Source organism: Coenobita brevimanus, chromosome 98, assembly GCF_032717465.1.
Source record: "Coenobita brevimanus isolate Jiangsu-jjx chromosome 98, ASM3271746v2, whole genome shotgun sequence".
Classification (NCBI taxonomy): Eukaryota; Metazoa; Arthropoda; class Malacostraca; order Decapoda; family Coenobitidae; genus Coenobita; species Coenobita brevimanus.
Window position 1 is genome coordinate 1,028,215 of NC_137051.1, and position 24,286 is coordinate 1,052,500.

Sequence of the window (24,286 nt, forward strand, 5' to 3'; positions counted from 1 at the left end):
TGTTCCCTGCCCCAGCAGGGATTTGAACCTGGGTCTGGCGGGACTGCAGACCACCTCTCTACCAACTGAGCTACCGCCTCCCCTAATGATGAATGAATGGAAGCATGGCCCACTAGATTAGGCAAACTTGGGATGTCTGGACATTAATACTCCTCATCCTGCCCTGTGGTGGGAAAGGAGGTCTGGATGATGATGACAATGATGAAGGAAAGACAGAAAATGGAGAAAATGATGGAATGACAGAAGAAATGAAGGAAATGATGAAATGACAGAGGAAATGATGAAAATGGTAGAGAAAATTATGGATGAAAAGATGGAAGAAACTAAGAAGAAAATGACAAGAAATGACAGGAAGTGATGGGGGTAAAAGGCAACTAACTTCTTTATTACACCGATGTCTTTCATATTTCACAATTTATTCAGCTTGGGAGATATCTCTTGTTGTGGAGCTAGAAACACTATTCAATTAACCTTGCTGTACAATGGCTATTTTGCAAAAATTTGCTTTAGGTATTGTAAGACAATTTTATTTGTCTCAAAACAGACTCTTCTATGTGAAAGGAATCAATAAAAAATTTATGTATGATACTAGAACACAGAAAAAATAAATCTGAAAAACAGTCTCTTCAGAATACAACTAATGCACAATGAACAGTAACAAAACACACAAGACTTGAAGTACAGTACTCACTGAAGTAGACAGCGACATACTCAAAGTTAGCAATGAGGTCATCCAAAATTTCATCTGTCACTTCCTCAATGGTGTCGGTCATCTTCTGTTCCAGGAGCCATGCTAGTACTTCCTGTTCATTGGACAGATCACCTGTGTAATAAGAGTGAAAATATTTAGCAATGGCAATAATATTTTTCTCCTGCTTTATTAAAACAGCCCAACATTTAATCTTTTACACTCATTCACTCTGTATCTCAAAATAAACCCTTTTTTGGACCAATCTATTTTCTTAGGACAGGTACAATATTGAATTTCAGCTACTGCAAATTCTTTCATTCCAGACAAATTAATTCCTTACAATAATAATTTATTCAACACTCAAGCTTTCAAACATACTACTAAATAGTGAAGATAACCATAATTAATCATTCAGACATCTTCATCCCAAAAGCATTTAATAACCTGTTAGTCATTCTTCACAGCCTTCGAACTTACCATAAAGTTTTAATACAAAAACACTTCTTTGAATTTCAACATGATATCATCATACTGACATCTTTTACCCACCTCTGGATGGTGTGAGCTAAGGACCAGAAAGTATGGAAAGAGAAAACAAGAAAAAAGCAAAACTACTTGACAGCATGCTCACTGAAATGAGTCACACAATCATTCATCATTCAAATCCCTGGAATATTTGAATTTTAACAAGGACAGTCAAAGTGTAAATAAAAGACACTAGCTCCCCTCATTCATACTAAATGCATCATTCCACAAGCATAAAATCAACCCAGTTACAATCACCATACAAGCCTGAGGCAACATAACCACAACACATGCTTTCAAAAATGCGTCAAAATGCACCAAAAACACACACAAAGGCTCATATTCTCACTGGCTTGGGAAGTTCCCCAGCACCTCCTCCTTAGCAGTTTATTTCTGTATCTGACAAATCAATATATGCGGTACGTACAAGTTATGTGTCCAAGCTATGGCCATATCAAAATGACACAAGTACCACTGTGTTTATCTACAGCCAGATGCCTCAATCCTGGTAGGAATACGACACACAAACTGCCTCCATGCCACCCTGTCCTCTGTTCAATCCTGGGAGGGGTAGCCACAAACAAACTGCCTCCATGTCACCCTGTCCTTTGCCATATGAATGCCCTTTCTTCAACATACAACAGAATATTTATTCTGGTGTAATAAGCAAAATAAATAGCAGCAGAAAAGGTGCCAGAAAGCCTCCAAAGCTGCCAAGAATACATATGTACAAAACACACAACACTGTCTTGATCCCATCCAGCCATGCAAACCTTCATAGATGCTAGGAATCCTGTTTTCAAAGTATACGAGGGTGGGGAGCTCCTCAATGCCATATTCCTTGGCCTCAGCGTCATTGTCTATCTTGACAAAGGGGATACCTGCTTGTTCACAATCGTCATCAATGTTCTCCAGTTCACCCAACACTTCATGGTCCTCCTCATCTTCTTTCTCATCTAGGTATAGGAAAGAAATCATAAAGACCTGGAAACAGTGTGGTCATCTGTGAATTTGGAAGAAACACAAACCATGGAAAAAATGTGATATTGCACTATACTGCATACACAGAAATTATTAAATGTGATGTTACACTACAGTGGTTTGAACACTAGGACGAGACTGAATATATGTTAACTGATATTAAGCTCAGTTGGCCTGTAAGCCAGGAAATGACAGAAAAAGTAATGTAAGCCAAGTATATAATGGGACACCATGTTGGTTAGTGCTATGAGATATAGTAGTAAATCTGCTTGTGTTAAATGGGTCTTGGTTTAGAGATAACCAATAAAAAATTAGCCTCTCATTATCATGTACTGTAGAATCATATTAAGAGCATTGCCAGTACTATGATTAAACTTGGTATGCACAAATCAATGTCAAATGAGGATAAATTAACCACATAAACAGGAAGCTTTTTCTTACCAGCTACAGAAGTTCCTCTTTACTCACAGAATAGAACAGCAAGGTATGGTTCACTTGCGATCAGCTTGTCCAACATCTCATCAGTGATATCAGCAATCTCCTCATTGTCAACATGAAAGAACAACCATGCCAACACTTCCTCCTCCTTCATCAAGTCACCTGATAAATGCAAGAAGGAATTAATATTACTGATTTCCAGTTTCTGAAATTCTCAAAGCACCAATACAGGTATATATGACACGTACAGCACAGTCAACGAATATTGGGTAACAATATAACTAGTTTATCTGCACATTCAGGGCATTGTGGCTTCTTTTTCCACCCATGGATAAGATGAGGTAGGGTCCAGAAATCAAGAGGAGAGAATAATATAAAGGGAGAACTAACCAACAGCATGCCAGAGAAAACAACAACAATAATAATAATAATAATAATTATTATTATCATTATTATTATTATTATAATGTTGATGGAGGAGAGTGGAATCTGAAGCAGCTGCTGTTTGCAGATGATACTGCACTGGTGACTGATTCAGAGGAGAGATTGAGACAGTTGGTAGAGGAGTTTGGAAGGGTGTGTGAAAGGAGGAAATTGAAAGTAAATGAGAATAAGAGTAAAGTGATGAAGTGTACGAGGTTGATAGATGGTAGGGGGATGAATATAGTTTTGAATGGTGAGTTGCTTGAGGAGGTAGATTGTTTTAAATATCTAGGGTCACATGTTGCTCTGGATGGAAGAATAGATGCAGAAGTGAAGTTTAGAATAAATAAAGTAGGAAAGGTGCTGGGAGGAATGAAAAAAGTGTTTAAATGTCGTTCGCTTAGAATGGATGTAAAGAGAAGGCTGTATGAGGGTGTTGTGGTACCGACTGCATTATATGGGGCTGAAACATGGAATGTGGGTGTAGCAGAGAGGAAAACTTTGAATGTAATGGAGATGAGATGTCTGAGGAGTATGTGTGGAGTGACGCGTATGGATCGAGTGCGAAATGATGAAGTGTGAAGGAGAACTGGAGTTGTTCGGGAGATGGCTGGTAGAGTTGAGCAGAGGGTGTTGCAATGGTTTGGGCATATGGAGAGAATGGATAATGAACGATTGGTGAAAAAGATAACTAGATCTGATGTGAGAGGTGTAAGGCTGAGAGGGAGACCACGAATAGGATGGATGGACAGTGTGAAGAGAGCGCTGGATGCGAGAGGGATGTCTGTTGAGCAAGGAAGAGTGGCTGTGCGTGACAGAAATAAATGGAGAGAAATTGTGAATGAATAAGTGATGACGCAGCCCTGAGGGGATATTCTCCCGCATTTGGTCTGATCAGCTAGTAAGGTCAGGTGCGGGTAAGGGGATGGGTCTTTTATGATGTGGCAGGGGTAAGCCAGTTCTGCTGTCGGGCCCTGCTGCGGATGTCACTGATTGCATTGCGCAGTTGACCCTTGTGCGGTGTGATGCGGTGAGGATCTGTCCGTTCTCCCCTTTGGGGCTAAGATGCGAATGAATGTGTTTGAATGGATGAGTAAATGGAGAGTGAGTCGTCCTGTCTCGGCTACCTTCCTTTCCTTGGGGGAAGCAGCCTAGGTATATAGATAGATAGATAGATTATTATAATTATAATAATAACAACAACATCATCATCATCCATTCCTGTGACACCCCTTAGGAGTGTAGGAGCACAGGGCTAGGCAGGTTGGTCCTGACATTTAAGATGAGAGTGACCAGCCTCACTCATCCCTGGGTGACATTATGTAAGCAATAAACCCCAAACACCCCTTGGATATAAACCTTGACCAGCTCAATCAGATTGGAGCACCCTAATTACCCACCAAACCACGACCCAGTGTAGTAAATGGTTTCCTGGTGTCAGGAAATCGTTTGGCTTGTCACTCAGTATAGAGTCACCCATAGGCAGAAGGAAGAGGAAAGAATGAAGGAAAGAAAGACAGAAGAGGAAGGATGGAAAGATGGAAGGAAGAAAGGAAATGGCAGGCAACCATGAGCAGCACTACATCGAGTGAGTGGATGGTAAGCACCAACCATTTAATAATAATAATAATAAAAAATCTCATATTCACCTTCAAAGATGTAAGGAATTTCACTCTCGAAGTAGACAAGCGTAGGTACAGACTCTATGCCGTACTCTATTGCCTCCTCGTAGTTGTCGATCTTGACGAAGTAGATGCCCCGGGTGTCACACTCGTCGTCTATGTTCTCCAGTTCATTCAAAACCTTCCTGCTGCGGCGACTTTCCTTGTCGTCTGCCATGGAAAATATGTTTGTAATTAGTTGGGAATTTGAAAAAAATGCCAGAGAATTAATACTGTTCATCATATGTTACAATTTCTTGAATGCACTATACAACAGTAGAAAATAAGGCTGTATGGGATATATCTGCAGTGATACAGAGGTGATTTATGAGTGGCCATCCCCTCCAGGACAGGTTTATGGCATCTTGCTTGAGATGGGTATGCAGATGGGCAGATCAACAAACAGTAAACAGATATAGATACATAAACTGAGAGACAGACTGACATTCAAAGGATATACACAAATAGATGGATTCACAGACCACTTACAGAAGAGGACAGCCAGATGCTCAGTGCGATCGATGAGTTTATCCAACATCTCATCTGTTACGTCTTCAATTTCATCCTCCTCCATCTGATGAACCAACCAGTCCAGCACCTCGTCTTCCACCAGCAGATTACCTGAGATATAAGAGATACCATAAGACTCTTCTTCACTTACCAGTAATTTTCTCTCTCTTTCATCTTTTACTCTCATAAAGTTTTATCCCTTAACAAAATCATCTAATATTAACTCAAATAAAATACTTGACATGACATGCATCCATAACAACGTCAATTAATCAAAACAATTTTCACCCTCTGAATGCTAAAAATTTTCTCAGCCGTAAAAAATAAATTAATTAAAAAAAAATAACAGTCATCCGGTGCTGGCCAGAATTATACACCAACAACACTGCCTGAATAATATAGTACATAATTATGGTCCTTCTATTTTCATTAACTCTAAAATAATCTTGCTCACTCACACTGCACTTATTATTTTCATGTAAAGTTTCAGAACTCACCAGAATAAACATACGGGGTTCCCTTCTCAAAGTAGACGAGGGTAGGAAGTTTGTCAATGCCGTACTCCTTGGCTTCATCGTCGTTGTCTATCTTCACAAAGGAGATGCCCTTGTTGTCACAGTCGTCATCAATGTTCTCCAGTTCCAGCACCACCGTCTGTGACTCAAGTTCATCCTCATCATCTGCAAGTGCCATGTTTGTAGATCATGCTAAAAATGTCTGGCCAAATACTTCAATATTTCAACTAGATTCTCTTAAATACTTATTATATCTACTATATTTTCTGATGTATGTATTGCTCACTGCCGTACCTCAGTATCACATCTAGTGCAACCGCAATGGCAGGTGCCCAATCTCCATTACCAGAGGATTCTAACTACAGGTACTGGTATCACACAACCATGAATCGCTCTCAAAATTACTCACAGAAGAGAACAGCTAAGTGGTTTGTTTCCTTAATGAGCTTGTCCAACATCTCATCAGTAACGTCCTCAATTTCATCAGTATGTAGCTGTTCAATGAGCCAGGCCAACACTTCCTCTTCATTATGCAGGTCACCATCATACAGGGAGGGGATCTGAAGGGGAGAGGAAGTGACAGTGTGGCAGACAATGGAAATGGATGGCAAGAATAAGAAAAGTGAAGGAATGAGTAAAAATAAAGATGTGCAGAGAGAGGAAAACATAATAACCTGAAGCCGAAGGGTGAAAATCTACAACGCAAAAGCCTCCTCTCAGGGACTGTGAAGACCAGCAAATACACATGATATGTGATACAGTATAAGATAGTTCAAGTGTGGGTAAGAACAGAAAATAGACTGCAACTAGAGGCCTCTCTTAAGCTAAGTATGGTGCATAATTAAAACCCACTAGACAGGCTCATACTGAAAAGACAGGATATTAATTACAGTAGACATTCTTGTAATTATTACAACATAGACTAACACATCTGTTTCTCCACAAACATAAATGGAAGAATGCCAAAAAAGCACAGGTACAAGGCTTAAAATAACACAAGCTAAAACAATTAAATTTTCCATAAACAAAAATTAAAGAATGCCAGGGAGAGACACTGAAATAACGGCAAGGGATTTTAAGTGGGTCGTTTCAGTCTCAGATGTCTAGCTGATAATCAGAGTTGGTTGGCTTTTACCTGTTGGAACTGTGTCACTCCCACAACTTGAATAAGTCGCTGCTGCATGTAATTCAATGAGTCTTGGAAATTACATGAAGTAGGAATAAGGTTCTTTAATTACAGGTCAAATCAACTTTCCAATATAACCATACTAGACCATCAACTTAGCTGAAGGGGGTTAAGGATATTTGTCAGGTTATAACAAATACCTTGTCACCATGGAACTCACCTCCTTCTCAAAGTAAACAAGGCATGGAGTGTCCTCAATACCAAACTCCTTCTCAGCCAAGTCATCAGCAATCTTGACAATGTGTATTCCTTGTGCATCAAGTTCATCATCAATGTTCTCCAGCTCAACCAGTGCTTGCCCATCATCAGCCTCTTCACGGCTATCTGCAGAGCGGATTCAGATTGGTTGCTTAACTCCTTCTTTCCAAAGATGTATTTTTCCTATATTATCCATCTTAAGCTACACTATCTGAACTGGAGGGGAAGAATACAACCTTTACTAACCCATTCATTATAAGATACCTCCCCATTAACTGGGTAAATAATCTCGAACCAGAAAAAAATAAAATAAAATAAAATATCAAAGGGTGATTACCGATTCAATATACAGTACTCAACATAACATGTCATCATCATCATCATCATCATCATCACAACCTAATACAGTATCCAACTCACAAATGGCAAAGATACAATTCAGAAATAGGAAAAGTACATTCAGCAGCTTGTCATTTAAGTCCAATGCACTTTACTCTCATTGTGAACATTACACTCTGTCACAATCTGGGGGCTTGCCTGTATGTTTTAAGGGTGCAGCCAAATGGATCCAAAATTTCCTCCATTCACATCAACCACGGGTAGATCCACAGGTATTTTTCCTTGCTACCTAGGTAACAACCCTGGCTTTAGATTACAGTCAGTCTGGTTTCATATGATGAAACTGGGACACTCTTAAAATCTAAATATTATATTATAGTTGCATGAAATTAAATGGGCCTTAGTTATGAGGCAGCAATAAGTGTCCTTAGTTACTAGTCTAATTCATCCTCCAACCTGACTACACTTGGCCATCAACTGAGCTGAGAATGGTTAGGGATCTTTGTCAGGTTAAACGCATTGTATCATAAAAACCTGTACACATTATACAGACTGCATCCTCAACAGGCTACAGTATTAGGTTTGTTTCTCTCATAGTAATAGGAAACAACCATCACTCATACTTAGCTGGCTGAAAGAAAGGGGATGCCATGACCTATTTACTTTGGAAAGTGATCCATCCCATCAACTTACAGAAGACAACAGCAAGGTGGTCGAGAGAGTCAATGAGGGTGTTGAGGAGGCCGTATGTCACATCATCAATTACATTGTCATCATCACCAGTGTTTTTGTTTTCCACCAGCCACTCCAACACCTTGTCTTCATTCATCAGGTCTCCTAGTGAGGGGCAGAAACATCACAGTGTGGATTATATACTGAAAGTTAATAACCTACATTCGTGTGGTCCTGGAACACTATGTTAATAAAGTACACCACCTAAAATTAACAATTACCTGTCTCATGATGTCATAACTTGGCTCTTTCTATCAATCCAGCCTTATCCTTCTCGAATCTTCAGTGTTAAGAAAGCAATTGCCTCTAAAGGATTCAAATATACATACCAAGTGAGGATAACTACAGGGCTTTTCTAAAGCCGATGCTACATTGTATTTTGTTTTTCAAGAGCCAAAGGAAAGGGCAATTTATGTTACTGATGCTGGGGTGGCCATTAGTGCAGCTGTTTCCCATCTGATGAGTGAGAAATCAATATATAATCAACAGGACAATGAAGGGTTCTGACAAAAGGGGTTACTAAGCACCTACCCAGCTCACAGGTAAACTTAGCTAGGGCTGAGGCATGACAAGGGACCCAGAAGCCTGCAGGGTATGCAATGGCACAACATGTCAACAAACACAACACATATAAGCAAATAAAACTCACAGGGAAAATAAGGAAAAACAATGGAAGAAAAAAACAACAATTTGGAACTAAATGGATACTACAAAAAAATGACAAAAATTAAAATGAAATATACATAAACAAACTTATGCAAAATACAGTACAGGTAGGTTGTGATAAAATAAATGAAAGGTATGTTAAAATATATGAAAGGTTAACTTGCAGAAAATGTATTAACAAAATATTTAGTTCCCAAACATATTTTACAAATGTAAAAAAAAAACACTGAAGTAAAACTGGGAATGGATACCACATACTATACTTCTGATAATTTAAACTGAAGCAGTAATAACAGGAGCCTAACCCACTGCTGTCTCAGAAACAGATCCAGACTACTATAGTTACGATGTGATACTTATGGTACATGACTGTGGTAAGCAGTTATGTCATCAATCAACCAGAGTATGCTGACATTACAGATTATGTTCTTATTACACAACCTAGATAATCTGTATCTGCTGCTTTTCTGTAATAAGTTTCATCAACCTAAAACCTACACTAACCTGCATCATCCTGTATCTTCACTGTTCCATATTCTAGATGGCAAAGGAAATTTCACTGCACCTACTCCTTAGCAATTTATACTGCGTATTGCACTTCAGTATCAGTTTAATATCAACATAATTTGCTTCAATAACATACAAGAAGTTAGAGAGGTGTAATATGCTCAATAAATCATTATGGAAGAGGCATTATGAAATCTCCAAAGCCACGAGAATACGACTGTGTATTAGTCACTCACCATCGTACACCACTGGGATGCGCCTACGGTAGTAAACCAGGGCTGGGAGGGAGCCAAGGGAATATTCGTCTGCCAATTCTGGGTCATTAATCTTCACGAATGCAATGCCCAGCTGGTCAGCGTCGTCGTCAACATTTTCGAGTTCCTGCAGTGCCTTGACACACCGACGGCACTCAGACTTGTCTGTTGGGGATGCAGGAATGAGCAAGGTGGTCATATAAGTGTAACAGCTTGTATGGGGTTGAGGAATGATGGTCTATTCACCTTAACCTGACCCACATTTTCAAAATTGTGCACCTTACTGTACTTCCAGTAACTCATATGGAAAAACAGTACATTACTAGAGCTGTACATCCTTTCCATATAACTTCTTCATGACTAGCACCATAATCTAGTGTCAATCACTTATCACAAATCAGCATTCATGCCAAAAACATGTCAGTTTTAGTCTAAGTTAAAGTGAAAAGAGTACACTTGTGGGGGTCAACATGTACATGCCTGGATAAAGTGAACAAGAGACACATTTTCAATAATGGTAAACAAGAGAATACCACAATATACAATTTATTTAATGCAGAGATTTTTTTAGTTAGATTAAGAGGTAAGTCATATTAATTTCCAAAACATCAACTATACTGAAAATAAAGAGAAGAGTGTAAACAGTTGGCAGAAGAAAAAGATATTGGTATACATAAAGCTAGACACTGAAGCTCCTGACATCCACCACACTAATAAACAGCTCTGTACATGTTGCATATGTTTCAGGAATATACATACCATGTAAGTGAAGCAATACTATACTCACTATATGGCAAACGAACAGCTTTCGTCATGGTGTAAAGCTTAATACTGTCATAAGTGTCTCAGTACTTCAGTATACATATAGGTCTTCTGACAACACACAGACGACAATGATGATAAAGACACCAGGATCAAGCTGCTGTGGCCAAAGTTTCATCTGAGGAGCAGATGATGACAAATGCACACCCAGCAAGAAATTACTGCATTATACAGGACTAACTTTAATCAAGAGATTCATTTTTTCAAAGTTCTGCCTTGCTCCTCAGGCTCTCCAATGGAAATGATGAGGAACTTTAACATTTTAAGCGGAGTAACAATGATCATTCAGATAATGACAGGAACCACACAACGATACTCTGCTCCTATACATAACATCAACACTAGACTCACTTACAAATTAATTTTCCAAGGGTGCCAATAAGTGTTGTCATATACATGGCTAGAAACAGCAGTCACAACCCATGCACAATTCTGGGCCATGAGAGCTTGACTAACTTAGTTGTCACATCTAACTTGGCTGGTACAGGATCTCTGTAACACATTTCAATGCCTCTCTCAAAACACACACACACACACACACTAATAGACATAAACAGATGTTGACACTTGGCTTTCATCCTAGCATTATATTAAATCCAGCATCTACACTGGAATAATCTCAAGTATAACTGCTGATGTTATGCTAGGTATGACTGCTGACTCTAGATCAGTCTAGTTTCTGTAGAGAAATATTTAGCCTATGATGTAATGAGGCTTTTATAACCTTTTAATCAAGTGATGTATCTTTTATGATATTCTTGCAACCCCCAGACAGTTTTATTTAGTTTTGAGGATGCTATTCAAACTGAAGGAGTAAATATTGTCTTCATTAACTCCTTCATTAAAAGAGGTCTCCATTCAACTGCATCAAACTGTCTGCTACAGTAGCTAGAGGAAAAATATAAGACATTTCCAGATTGAAGAGGTTAAGACTGGTACTTATTTTCCTACTCTGGTGGAGGACACAGAAGAAGGAGGTGAGGCAATGGGTGGGTGGCTGCCACCAAACGCATTCTGACTCTGGTGATATAGCCTTCTGACATTGCTGGCAATTGTGCATCTGTGTTGTTTTGCTTCCTACCACACTCCCTCTCACAAGCTACCCCCTTTACCCATTTGTTTTGAAATCTTTTTGCTCTAAAAAGACTAAATCGTTCACTCTGAGGTCCAGCAGTCCTTCTCTATGCCACACAGTTTCACATATCACCATTTCAGCACTAATACCCACCATCCATAATGAATCCATACTATGACTGTCTGACTCAGGATTGGTGTAATGCTATTTGCAGGGGTGTTTTTTATGACATGTCAGTAAAGACTGTGGGTGAAAAGTGCATTTGCAAAGCACAGATAATTAAACTTTTCTTATTTCCTGTCCCCTCCTGTTCTGACTTCACCATACTTTACTTATTTCTATCCATTTGCTAATCACACGCACATCATACTCAATGCTCAGCCTATATCCCCCCCTCAGCCAAAAGCCCACTCTCACTATCTCACCTCTCTATCCTCCTAAGCCTCTAACCTCAACTTACTTTCCTTTTTTTTATCACTTCTCTCCTCACACACTCACACCATACTCTCCTCTCAGCCTATGTCCCCCTCCCATCGCAAGGCCACACCCACTCCCCAACCCCTCTACCCTATCCCAGCCAAGTGGCAGCTGCCAATGAGTGAATCACAGTCACACAAGCACTATTCTAAACAAGTATTCAAGTGCCACTCTGATTATGCAAATATTCTGTAGCCAGATGTCTTGTTTAATATGGTGGCTGCTTCTAACCTCTTCAGTACAATGATGTATTTTCTATTCTATGCTTGCTGACACACAGATTATTTCTATTTGGCTTAGAAAATAGCTTGTCATGAAATGATTAATAAAGGCCATGTCTAACCTTTCCAATTCAAAGTCTTTCCAAAGCTACAGAAAGTAATTTAGAAACAGCAAAATATAAAATGGAAAATACATAACTGTAGTGAAGGTCCTAAACAGTCACATGAAAGCCTGTCTGTGGTGAGGTCCATCCACATATACATGCACAAACAGAACACCATACTGACAGATGAAAAAAATGAAAAACATTCCCCTACACAAATTACACAGTACATGATAAATAAAACACAACAATTTCAAAGAACAATAACACTTACATAACATCACATCCACTGCAAGGGTCATGCATGCAAGCTCTCGTAATTTACAACACAGTACAGCAAAGTAAACTAATGTGGTAGTAAATTAGTTTCTGCTACAATGTGTTGTTACTGAGCATACAGTGTATGTAAGTACACTACTTGTTACCTATACTGTACTAATACTGATCTGAACAAAATAGAATTCTAAGTACTGTATGTTGAAAAAAAAGAAAAAACTACAATCATCTACAATTATTATGACCTGAAATATATAAGCATAATGAAGTACGAAACCTGAAAATTCTTAAGCATAATTTAAGAGAGACAGTAATCTACAAATACGTACTTTACAAGAACCTAATGTAACATAACCTGGCAATATGGTGCAATACAGTATATGTAACTGAACACAAAAAATGATATCATCAACTAGCACCTGTACAACCAGAATTTACAATGCACATAGACAATATACTTTTATGATATGCCAACTCTATACACTATTATGACATATGAAATGGAAGAGAGTAGCATGAATGAAAATCTATGAATGTAAAGTACTTTCATATACAGAAGACATACAGTACTGTACTGTATACAATATGTGAACAGTATACATTATGATATTCTGTATAAAGAAAATATTAAAAGATATACTGCAGGTGTAATATACAGTATATACTTATGTTGTGATGAATAAAAGAACTGTATATGTGATGTACCGCATATAAAATTGTATAAATGATACTGCACTATACATAATGAAACAGTGAAACAACCATGCAACTGTGTCACCTTACACTTGAGCTAAGAGTTACTTACGTTCGCCGTTGTTGCAAGCATCACCATCGTAACCTGCCAGGGTATGGGTTGGGGGTCAGAGAGCTAAAGGTTAATACTGCAAGTTGCCCATGACTGGCCCAGTACAACACCACTCATACATTGCACAACAAGTGCAGTCAGCCACTAGGATCAACAAACAATGCTTCACTCAGCATTAATTTAAAACTGCATCAGTTTGCTGTAAAAGGTCACAAACATATCCTACTACAACCCTCAATGAAACTGTACTGAACTGGAATTACCAGTAACCAGCAAACTACATTTTCAATTGGAATCCAAGTGTAGAAGCACAGACATTGAGAAACATAACTTGACACCATGATGGTATTAATACAGTGTCTTAGTGGCCCTCTGCTTGCTGTGGCTCCAAGTAAGTGGAAAAGTGTGCCTAATATCCCTTGCTTACAAAGGGAAAAGTATATTAGTTAAATATGGTATACTGTGTACAAAGCTGATACAATTACCATGGTGTGTTTATCACTGGCTTAGGTTCAAACAGAGGTCAAGCAATATTAGTCCTAAGTATAAACAGGTAACTTGTCAGAACTAAGGATTACACTGCTGTTTTAATGGGTGGATGGCTTACAAAGAATCAGTCTGTATGTTGTTTATGGTCAGGGCAATGAATGAAAACTTACACAAAATTTTAAAAATAATTCTACAGCATATTATTTTTCTTAATGCCACTACTGCAGCAAATAATACAGTTTTTATTTCATCAGCCATACTAAATCAAGTCAAAATTTCTGCAGGAATTTAACTTAAAGATGAAACATAATTTGCTAGCTATGACTGTACTTATTAACAATCTTTTCCTTACCTACAGTACATGGCTTCTAGCCTACCATACTACTGTATACTAAAGCCTTTTTCATAATTCTGGCACTGTCTTTCAATATACAGTAGTACTGTACAGTATATTACTATACCATTACTGATCTTACAATTAATATCAACGTTACATTATATAGCAAAAAGCCCATACATTAAGCAAACTGAAAGCATCATGAAGCTCTGATAAAAATCTTTTATTAACAGGCTAAAAGCTCTGAACCAAGCAGAAGCACTAAGAAACTGGTATTACATAAGCAGCAGTTACACAAGTAGCTGTGTATTAACCACTTCAGTCTAATGACATATTTTAAAGGTCTATTCTTGCTACCTCCAGGTGATTTTATTCAACTTGGAGTCAATTTCCTGTATGGAACAAGCTAATGAAAGTTGTGTCCAACCCCTGTGACTTAAAGTCTCTCAAAAGGTGAATAAAGTGTTCTGGAGGTGGCGAGAATAAAATATACTGTACAGCATGTCATCAGACTGATTAAGTTACCCGAATCAGCATCACAGCAAAAAGCCAATTTAAGTACAGTATACAGATCAAAATTTATTTCAGACTTCTAGAGAAAGGATCCAAATGAATCAGCAATGCTGCAAGTAAACTGTTAATCACACAAGCGACAATGTTAGTAAAATCTTCAATGAAATCAGCAAAACTGTATGATGAGAAGTAGAGGTTTCAGCTCTTTCATTCTAACTTGGCCTAGATCTTCCTCCTTTTGTAGCTCATTCTATGTAGCTCAGTGGCAAAACAAGATAATACCATGGTTCTACATCCTTTCCATAAAACTTCTTCATGACTGGCATCATACTCTAGTTTTAATCTATTGTTACAGCTCAGTATTAAAGTTGGGGTGATAGCAATTTCAGACCAGGTTAAAGTGAAGAAATACTGTATAATGTTGGTGTTAGTCAAGCTAGCAGCCATACCTCTTGAGTGGGAGGACAGGTTCAGGTTCCACAGACCCTCTCCTTTAGCATACTAGGTCTTAAATTTTCTCAGCCATGCAAGTTGGTCTTTCAAAACTGAAGTTATACTTGTTGCATACATTGTCTCTTTCAAGTGAATATTCTTTCACTGCTAAGGGCATGCCTACCTGTGTAAATATCTAAAAATACAATCTACTGTAAAACAAACATACTAAATAATAAATTCCGTACTTATTATGCAAACAGTACAGGACTAACAAAATAGATTATTAAAAATCAACTAAAATTTCTAAGAACACTTTATAATTATATGGGTTATCTATATCAGTGCCTCTCGACTTGGCAAAACCTAAATGAATCAAGACATACAAACATGCATCCAAATACCCTGAACTAAAAATGTGCATCTTATATATTGTGCTATCTTCCTGCTCTCAGTGGAGCAGACTTGAGCCTCCACACTAGTGTAACCTCTACACTACAAGCCTCCACTTGTACAGAGACATGAAAGTTTTGTTTCAGCACAGTCAAAACTCCAAGAGAGAGGAGTTCAACTTTCACTGTGCTGAATAAAACATAAAGAGAAGCACAATGAAGGTACAACACCTCTTCTTAGTGCTGACCTAAATCCCACACTTTCCTGTGCCACTGTGCAGTGGTGGCATAAATCACTGAGACTTTTTGTAATGCTGTCCATAACACAGAAAAAAAAAAAAAGTCTGTGGCTGCAAAAATATCTATTAAGCTAAGAAACACTGTAACTAGAAAATCAGGAAAAATATCCTGTACAGGTTGGCCCAGTTACAGTACAATGCTAACAGCTGCATAAAACATAACCATCAACACCATGGCTAATTTAGAAGACAGATGTCAGAAGAGCAAGAAATATGATGAATAAATAGAAAAAAAGAAAAGCAGAAAGATGTGGTACATTAAAAGTGGAAAAAATAACTTTACTTTACCTAGTATCTGTTAGATCTTGCCTTTCCATCCTACCCTTTTCACCCATCCATCTTCTGCATTCCACTTTCAGATATCGTAACCATCTCATACTTTTAATGCTATCCTATCCACCTTCCTTCTGCTAGACTACTCTCCCTTTCACTAGTCAGTGCTTCTCTTCAAAAATTTTTAAGTACAGTATCTCCCTGCTTATTCCTTGTTATATTCTCTCTCTTCAATCCTCACTTGACATCCAAGATGTGTGCAAATAACAGGCTACAGTACTTTAAGGTGAAACAATTTATAAGTGATGAAAATGCTTATCTTAAAAGTCAGTGACACAGAGACCAGGTATTGTCTACATCTGACTTCAGAGCAATATTATGGTGAACAGTGAGCAACTACACGTGTGACCAACACTTAGTTCATCAGTTCATTCAGTTCTAATGCATGTGAAAAGTACTCTGTTTCCTCCTATACCTTCTACCCTATTCTTTCCATCCTTCACTAATTTCCTCTACATATAACCTCTTCCTGTCACCTCCACATTCCACCACCCCAGTGCTTTATCTTTCAACTAGTGCCACATCTTTCTCATCCTGCACATGTTTCACTCTGAATGCTCTCTCCTACCTAAAGCACTTAACTTTCTTCCTTATATCTGTCATCTTTCTAATTCTCATGTGCCCCTTCTAGTGTGCATAGCCAGTCTTCATCCCTTCACTGCCATGAATTACTATCTCCTGGGAAGTCCACAACAAGGACAACCATCAAAGAACCACCTCTTGGCTACTTCATTCTAAGCTATTTAACCATCATTCAATTTCCTACTCTCTTCTTCAACACCACACAGTGTTCATCCTCCTCTCACATAAGACAAAAACCTACACAGAACATGAAATGGACACTCACAGAACAAGACAAAGATACAGAATGAGGAAAAGACACATAAAATGTTGATACTCACAGTTCCAACATAACAAAGACACACAGAACAGGACACAGACTCACGGAACAGGAAAAAGACACTCACAGAAGAGGACTGCCACAAACTCCTGCTCCTCCACAATCTTGTCCAGAATCTTGGCATTGACATCCTCGATCTGATCTGGAAGTTCCATGGCCTCCAGACTCGTGAGGAACTCCAGAACTCCCGCCTCATCCATAAGGTCACCTGCATAAGGAGAAAAATGGGTGTATAAGTTGTTTACGTACAGTTGCAAACAAAATCATAATATCCGTCCGTTCAAATTTTACCCAAACAGTTAAAATATTTTCGAAAGCTTGTTGGGTTCTGGTGGTAAGTGGTGGCGACCATCATCCACTCACTTGATGTAGTGCTGCCTACTTCTTCCTTATCCTTTATCACTCTTTTTCTGTGTCTGCCCTCCTCTCTTCCTCTATCTCCCATCTTTCCTGTCACCTCTTATTGCTCTTCTTTCCATTACAGGTGGCTTTACACTGAGTGACAAGCCAAATGGTTTCCTGTAAGCCAAGAAACCATTTACAACGCTGGGTGGTAACCATATAACCAACCCATACGTGCTCCCTACGTGTCAACAAGTGGGTTGGTGGAGGGTTAGTGCCCCTCCCCATAAAACCAATAACTCAAAGTCAAATAGCCACCCTTTAAGGGATTATGGCATCTGGCAATAGATAGATAGATAGAATTGTTGGGTTCTGAAGATTGCCTCACTGGGTTCTGACTTATTTACTGTTACGGGGTTGATCTGTATTGATGTCTGCTGCTGTACATAACGTACATAGTACGGTATACTGAAATGAGGGAATTCCTCATGGCTGATGAAATTATTTCCAACACTTTCATCTGATATTGCTCAGGCCTGAAAATGCTTGATTCATGCTATTTATAAACAGCAGCTGACAGCCATCGGTGCTCGTTTTATTCGTAAGATGCTTAACGGGTGTCTAAGGTCACTAATTATACGGTAATAAAGTGAACTCAAAATTCTTAATATGATGTATTTTATACATGCACAGAAAATAATGACATAAAACATCTTCACTTCACCTTCATAATGTATGGGCTCTTTATTCCTGAAGAAGGAAAGAGCTGGGAAAGTCTTGACCCCATAGGATTTCGCCAACTTTTTGTCCGCCACCTTGACAAACTGCACTCCAAACCTGTCCGTGTCATCATCAATGTTTTCTAGTTCAGCCAGCACCTTGTCGCAGTCTTTACAGCTCCGTTTATCTGTCAGAAAGAGAAAAGATAAAATCAATTCACAATGCCCTACTTCATCCTCCCGTTACTCTTCTCCTTCTTCTCCACTGCCGTTGCGTTTGTGTCCGGCCAGAAACTTGGCTAAATCACACCATCAATGCTCTTCAATGTTTCAAGCCACTGTCCTTTTAAATTATCTTGTTTTAGGCTGATGGGGCAAAATTTGGCCTTACTCCCGAGGCGAAAGCAAAAAAATGACAAGGATTCCTGTGCACGAAATGTCTCCTTCATATTTCTCAAAGATGTAGGTCCAACTCGGGCCACTGCCAACCATCTTGGATTACTAACTCGGCCCATTAGGTGTACCTACCTGGCCCCTTCAAGTGTACCATCTTGTCCTATTAGGTGTAGCCTACCAACCCGGCTCCTCCACTGGACCAAGTTATCCCATTAGGTATACCTATCCGACCCCTCCAGTGGACCAGCTTGGCCCAGTAGGTATACCAATCCGGCCCCTCCAGTGGACCAACTTGTCCCATTAGGTATACCAATCCGGCCCGTCCAGTGGACCAACTTGTCCCATTCGGGATACCAATCAGGCCCCTCCAGTGGACCTGCGTGTCTCATTAGGAGTATCAACCCGACCCTTCCAGTGGACCAACGTGTCCTATTAGGTGTACCAATCCGACCCCTTCAGTGAACCAACTTGGCCCATTAGGTATACTAATCCGACCCCTTCAGTGGACCACCTTGTCCCAGCAGGTGTACCAACCCGGCCCCTCTCGTGGACCAACTCGGCCTACTCAGCTTGTGTACTTGTATACGAGTATGTAAGTGAGTCAGGGAGTAAATGAATAAGAAAATGGTGCTTATAGACTACAGATGGTTCAATTTTGGTGGAACTAGGATTTTTTTATTGAAAAAAAATAATAGATTGGGAAAGGACGAAAACCTGAGACAAGTTCAGGTAAGAGGAGTATAGTTTTAATCTATATTACAGGATCTCCTGTGAACTGCAGACAAGAGAACTCCACGAAAAAGAGGCCTGAAGTAATGGAGTGACGTGCAGGAAAAACATGAACAGCAGAATTTTCCTCTTTTTAAAAGTTAAACAAAGAACTGAACCACAAAAGCTAAATGAAACAGGGGAACTCCTGAACAACAGAAGCTTGACAGAACCAAAGAACTCCATTAATGCAAATTGAAACCACATAACTTCTGCCATAAAAGCTCAAAAGAACCAAGGAACTCCTGAACCACAAAAGCTAAACGGAACTAAGGAACAGGAGGCGAGAGATGATGGAGTGATGTTGGTGCCCCACGGCTGACAGACCATGTAAACTTTCCAGCCAAAGTTTCCATCACAACGCCTTCGCTTTTATAGACAGTCCCGATTGAGAAGATTTACAGCGACCCAGTTACCGTCAAACAACAGAGGAAAAAACTCATGAAAATAAATCTGAATGGAAAATAAACAATGAAAAAAGAAAAGAAAAATGAGGTCTGGTAGTTTGGGAGGATGTGAATTATTTGTAACAGCTGACAAAAAAAAAGATCAGAAAAAACTACCTGAGTTATTATTTGTAACAGCTGACAAAAAAAAAAAAAAAAAGATCAGAAATAACTACCTGAGTTAAATTTCAACTTGCATAACTGGAATCCTCTTCCTCCTCATCATCCTGCCTCTTTTTCTCACATTCTATCATCAAAACCTTATATCCCACTAAAAACACCAAGCAGTATGTACTGTATACCACATTTTAAGCACATCATCAAGTTTATGTTAATTACCTAGCCTACGTTACTCTATTCCTTGAAAACTTCCTGGGGCCGAGGGTAAAGAATATTTCCCTACTATCTCTGCTTGTAAAGCGACGAAAAGGGGCCTTCTTCTCTCTAATCTTTCGTTCCTTACTCTTATTCTCTTCCGTCCTACCTCTCTACTTGATAATTCCGTGTTTCTTCCGGCCTCCACTTTCCCTTTGCTCCTGTCAGGTTGGACATTTGGTTTCAGAGCATGAATAGAGTAAGGACTTCCCACTGACGTCGACACTTCCTCCCGTCCTGGGCCAAGCTACTTCATCGCCGTCACTTCATTGCCAAGCCACTTCTATGCCAAGAACACTTCAATGACCAGACCACTTCAGAGCCCAGACCACTTCAATGCCCAAACCATTTCAACGCCAAGACCACTTCAATGCCAAGACCACCTCAGGGACAATAGGTGCTAGGGAGCTTCATCAACTGACAGGAATACAGGTCTTGGGGGAGAGCACATCGTATGAAAATCGAAGTGTAGTATAGTTGGGTTATTTTCACCTGAGAGAACTGGGTCACTCCAACAATTTGAGTACTAAGTCGTGGTTGCATGAAATTCTATGAGCCTGATTTGCGAGGTATAAGTGAGTCTCCCTGGTAACCATTGAAAACAGCCGTCCAATCTGACTGCACCTGGCCATCACCTGAGCTGAACGAGGTTAGGGATCTTTATCAAGTTAGATCAAACGCGCTATTGTGACTGCTTGTGTGTGTGTGTGTGTGTGTGTGTGTGTGTGTGTGTGTGTGTGTGTGTAATTCACCGGGTCGGTCAGGATCACTTGATGGTCGTGATGGTCAGCTTTTATCCTCCCGGAAGGGAGCTGAGAGCTCATATAGTCCGATCTAAGGGCAAGGCTGTGACCTTCACACACGCACACACCCGTCCCCTTGCTCAAGGGGGACAGTAACCACCCACTTCGTCAGTGAAACTTTTCGCAACCTGAGCGAGGCGCGAACTCCCGTCCACCAGTTGGCAAGCGGGAACGTTATAGCATAAACCGACAGTGGGAAAAACTTCAAGCATATGCCAGGATATACTTCCACCACCTACATTAATTGTTTATGACAGATTATAATTATAGTTTACGTAAGACATAAGTACAACAAATATGCTACCTTAAATTCACACAGCAGGTCCTTTAAACTCTTTAGTACATTATAGCTTACGTAAATCATAAGTTTTTGCCTGTTGCTGCGGTGCTGTGCCGACCCCTCCCCCGGCTGCCAAACGAGAGAGTAACTACGAGCGCATAAGTAAAAATCCACCCTCTCTCTCTCTCTCTCTCTCTCTCTCTCTCTCTCTCTCTCTCTCTCATTATTCTTTTTTTATATGTCATTATTGTCGCATTTTACTCTCCTTTCCCCTGTTCTTTTCTGTCACTGCTTCTCCTCTTTCCCGCTTTCCTCTCCCATCTTATTTCTCTCATTGCTCCTCCATCGTGTCTTTTTTGTTTCTTTTTTATCCTTGGCCTTCCTCCTCCTCCCTTCCTCTTCCTAATTCCTTGCGTACCTCATCTATTCTGCCACTGTTTATCATCTTTGTTTTCAGCTTCCCTCATATCGTTCCTCATCATTTTCCCCAGCTCTTCTCTTCTCCATTCTCCCCTCCCTTCCTCTCCTCGCCTCTCCTCTCCTCTCCCCTTATCTCATCTCATCTCTCCTCTCCTCTCCTCACCTTCCGGGATCAGTCCTCTCTCTCTCTCTCTCTCTCTCTCTCTCTCTCTCTCTCTCTCTCTCTCTCTCTCTCTCCAAAGGGTACACTAAAGCCAACAAAAATATCTTCTTGGCAATAATTCCACTTCTGTTTCGCAGTCGTAACATTCCTCCAGCCTCCTAATAGTCCACCTATCCCCTAAAAACAGATCATGCACCGGTTTGTCCCTTTAGATGTCCTTGAACTTTGAATATACCTTTTTAACTATCTCTGTGCCAGGAAACTGAACAACTGACTTATTTAATGCTGCAAAATTATCATACACTTTAAGCACATATAATTGAGTGGGCGCAATGAGACAGATAAATCCATTTTCTCGCTGGCTGAGGAGGCAGGGTCGTACAAAAGGACAGCAGACAGCAACAGACCCAATAGTCCTCTCAGGGCTGTTTGCTGCAAGAGAGGGCTATGACTACAATATCTATGAGCTAAAGATAAGGGTAGTAAAGCATCAAGACCATAGATATACGCAAAAATAATGGGGGAGAGTGTTTGTATGTCTCTGGAACTTAATTTTAACATCAGTTTCATCCAACTTAGGGGAGAGGGAAAACGGAGAGACACTGTATGAACTGCGTTGCCTCTATCTGTGTGTGTCCTCAGTGAAGGGATAAATGTTAGGGCAGTACCATTTGTCACACAGAGCCCCATAAATATATAAAAGGGCTCTGTGAGGGGGAGGATCCAGGGGGTCTCTATGGCTCGCAATCACCTATTACTCAGGGATTTATTTTTGGATATGGGGGGTTAATATCCTTTTGTACGTTATTTATGCAGAGTATGGAGACATTGAAGGGATTTATGTAACATGGAAGAGGGCAGTAAGGTGTAATAAACAAAATAAATTGCTTGGTGAAGTGGTTTTCAATATTTTTAGGTCATGAACTACTATCGCCTCTCCAAACACCACATAGCCCCTTCCTCCCTCATACCCTAATTGGAATAACTTCATATATTGGCAGGGTGTATTGTCCGTCAGTTCATCATCACTGCCTCTGTCGTCAAGTGGTCAGCTGGGTAAACAAAGAGTTGCCACATACCACCAGGCACACCACAATAACAACATGAGGGGTGAGAGGAACAAACAAAAGACTGTAGTGTCACAAGGTGCATAATGTAGCTGTTTGCGCATACCTCTCCCTCTCTCTCTCTCTCTCTGAATATACCTACCTATTCGGATGAAGTTTGTTAGTTTTTCCTGATGCCCTTTCCTTCCTCCCTCTCTCCTCCCTTCTCGTAAATTTTGTCAATCTGTTTCCCACCCCCCCGTCTCTCTCTATCATATCTGCTTCAAACCAGCTGCCATTTTGCTCACTTGGTCCCAATTTTATTTCGCCTCTACGTTCATTCCCTCTCTCCTTCGCCTTGTTCCGCCCATTTTCCCTTAACTGATGCCTTGGTTTCTCGTAGTTCTGCTGCTAGCGGCCTCTTCCTTCCAAATGTTGAATCACTTTCCATCCGCCTTATTCTCAAACTAATTTTTACTCCTCTTCTGTGTTCGCCGACATTTCCTCCCCGTCTTTCCCCTGACCTAACTTATCGATGTCTTTTCCCTCCCTTTCCTCCCTTCTGACTGATATTTCCTCCTCCCTCCTCCCCTCCACTAACTGTCACTGCTTCCCTCCCCCATTACGTAGAGAAAAGAGAAGGGAGAGAAACAGAGGAGGGAAAGGGGAGAGAGAGAGAGATCAACGGAAAGGGGGAAGGATTAGAGGAAGGAGAAATATGAGGGGAAAGGGTGTAGGGAAAGGGAAGGGCTGTGTGGGAAGAGGGATGATGGGATGAGGAGGGAAGAGAGTGAATGTGAGGAAGAGGAAGGGAAAAAGCAAGGGAATGAGAGAGAAGTGAGAGAATGAGAGCAAGAAGGGTGTAGGGGAGAGAATATCTTTAATTTTCACCCACACGCACCCGCCCACCCACCGACACCCACACCCACACCCACACCCACACCCCCACCCCCACACACACACACTTCCGTATGCTGATTTATCCATGACAACATTAACCCTTTGACAGTGACGCCTCTTAACTCTGCATTATTACCCCACTACTTTTCTTCTGCACTTAAGAGACGAGATTCACTACATCGCCACACCTACTAACTTCAAGACTCACGCCTCCTAACTTCAAGACTCACGCTTCCTAACTTCAAGATGCGCGCCTCCTAACTTTAAGATTCGCGCCTCCTAATTTCAACATTCATGCCTCCTAGGTACAAGATTCACGATACCTAACTTCAAAATTCGCGGTTCCAGCTTCAAGAATCAAGCCACCTAACTCTGAGATTCACACCTTCTGACTCTGAAATCAAGCATTATGACTCAGAATCACTCCTACTAAATGACTCACGACACCTGCTGTAACTTTTGAATGCTCCTCCTCTTCCTCCTCCTCTTCTTCCTTCTCCTCCTCCTTCCTCTTCCTCTTCTTCTA

At 40.2% G+C, this 24,286-nt stretch overlaps 1 protein-coding gene across 1 annotated transcript in view; it reads right to left on the minus strand.

Moving 5' to 3' along the window:
- hlk (hulk) overlaps positions 1-24,286 on the minus strand; it is a 74,162-nt gene that overhangs the window by 37,522 nt on the left and 12,354 nt on the right. Inside the window, exons 2-13 of the mRNA XM_080283673.1 lie at positions 18,169-18,351; positions 17,170-17,310; positions 9,609-9,791; positions 8,161-8,304; positions 7,091-7,254; positions 6,154-6,304; positions 5,727-5,909; positions 5,209-5,340; positions 4,708-4,890; positions 2,666-2,797; positions 1,990-2,172; positions 692-823 (exon numbers count right to left, since the gene is read on the minus strand). Coding sequence (XP_080139799.1) covers positions 692-823; positions 1,990-2,172; positions 2,666-2,797; positions 4,708-4,890; positions 5,209-5,340; positions 5,727-5,909; positions 6,154-6,304; positions 7,091-7,254; positions 8,161-8,304; positions 9,609-9,791; positions 17,170-17,310; positions 18,169-18,351 — 1,911 coding nt within the window. The remainder of the gene's footprint in view (positions 1-691; positions 824-1,989; positions 2,173-2,665; positions 2,798-4,707; positions 4,891-5,208; positions 5,341-5,726; positions 5,910-6,153; positions 6,305-7,090; positions 7,255-8,160; positions 8,305-9,608; positions 9,792-17,169; positions 17,311-18,168; positions 18,352-24,286) is intronic.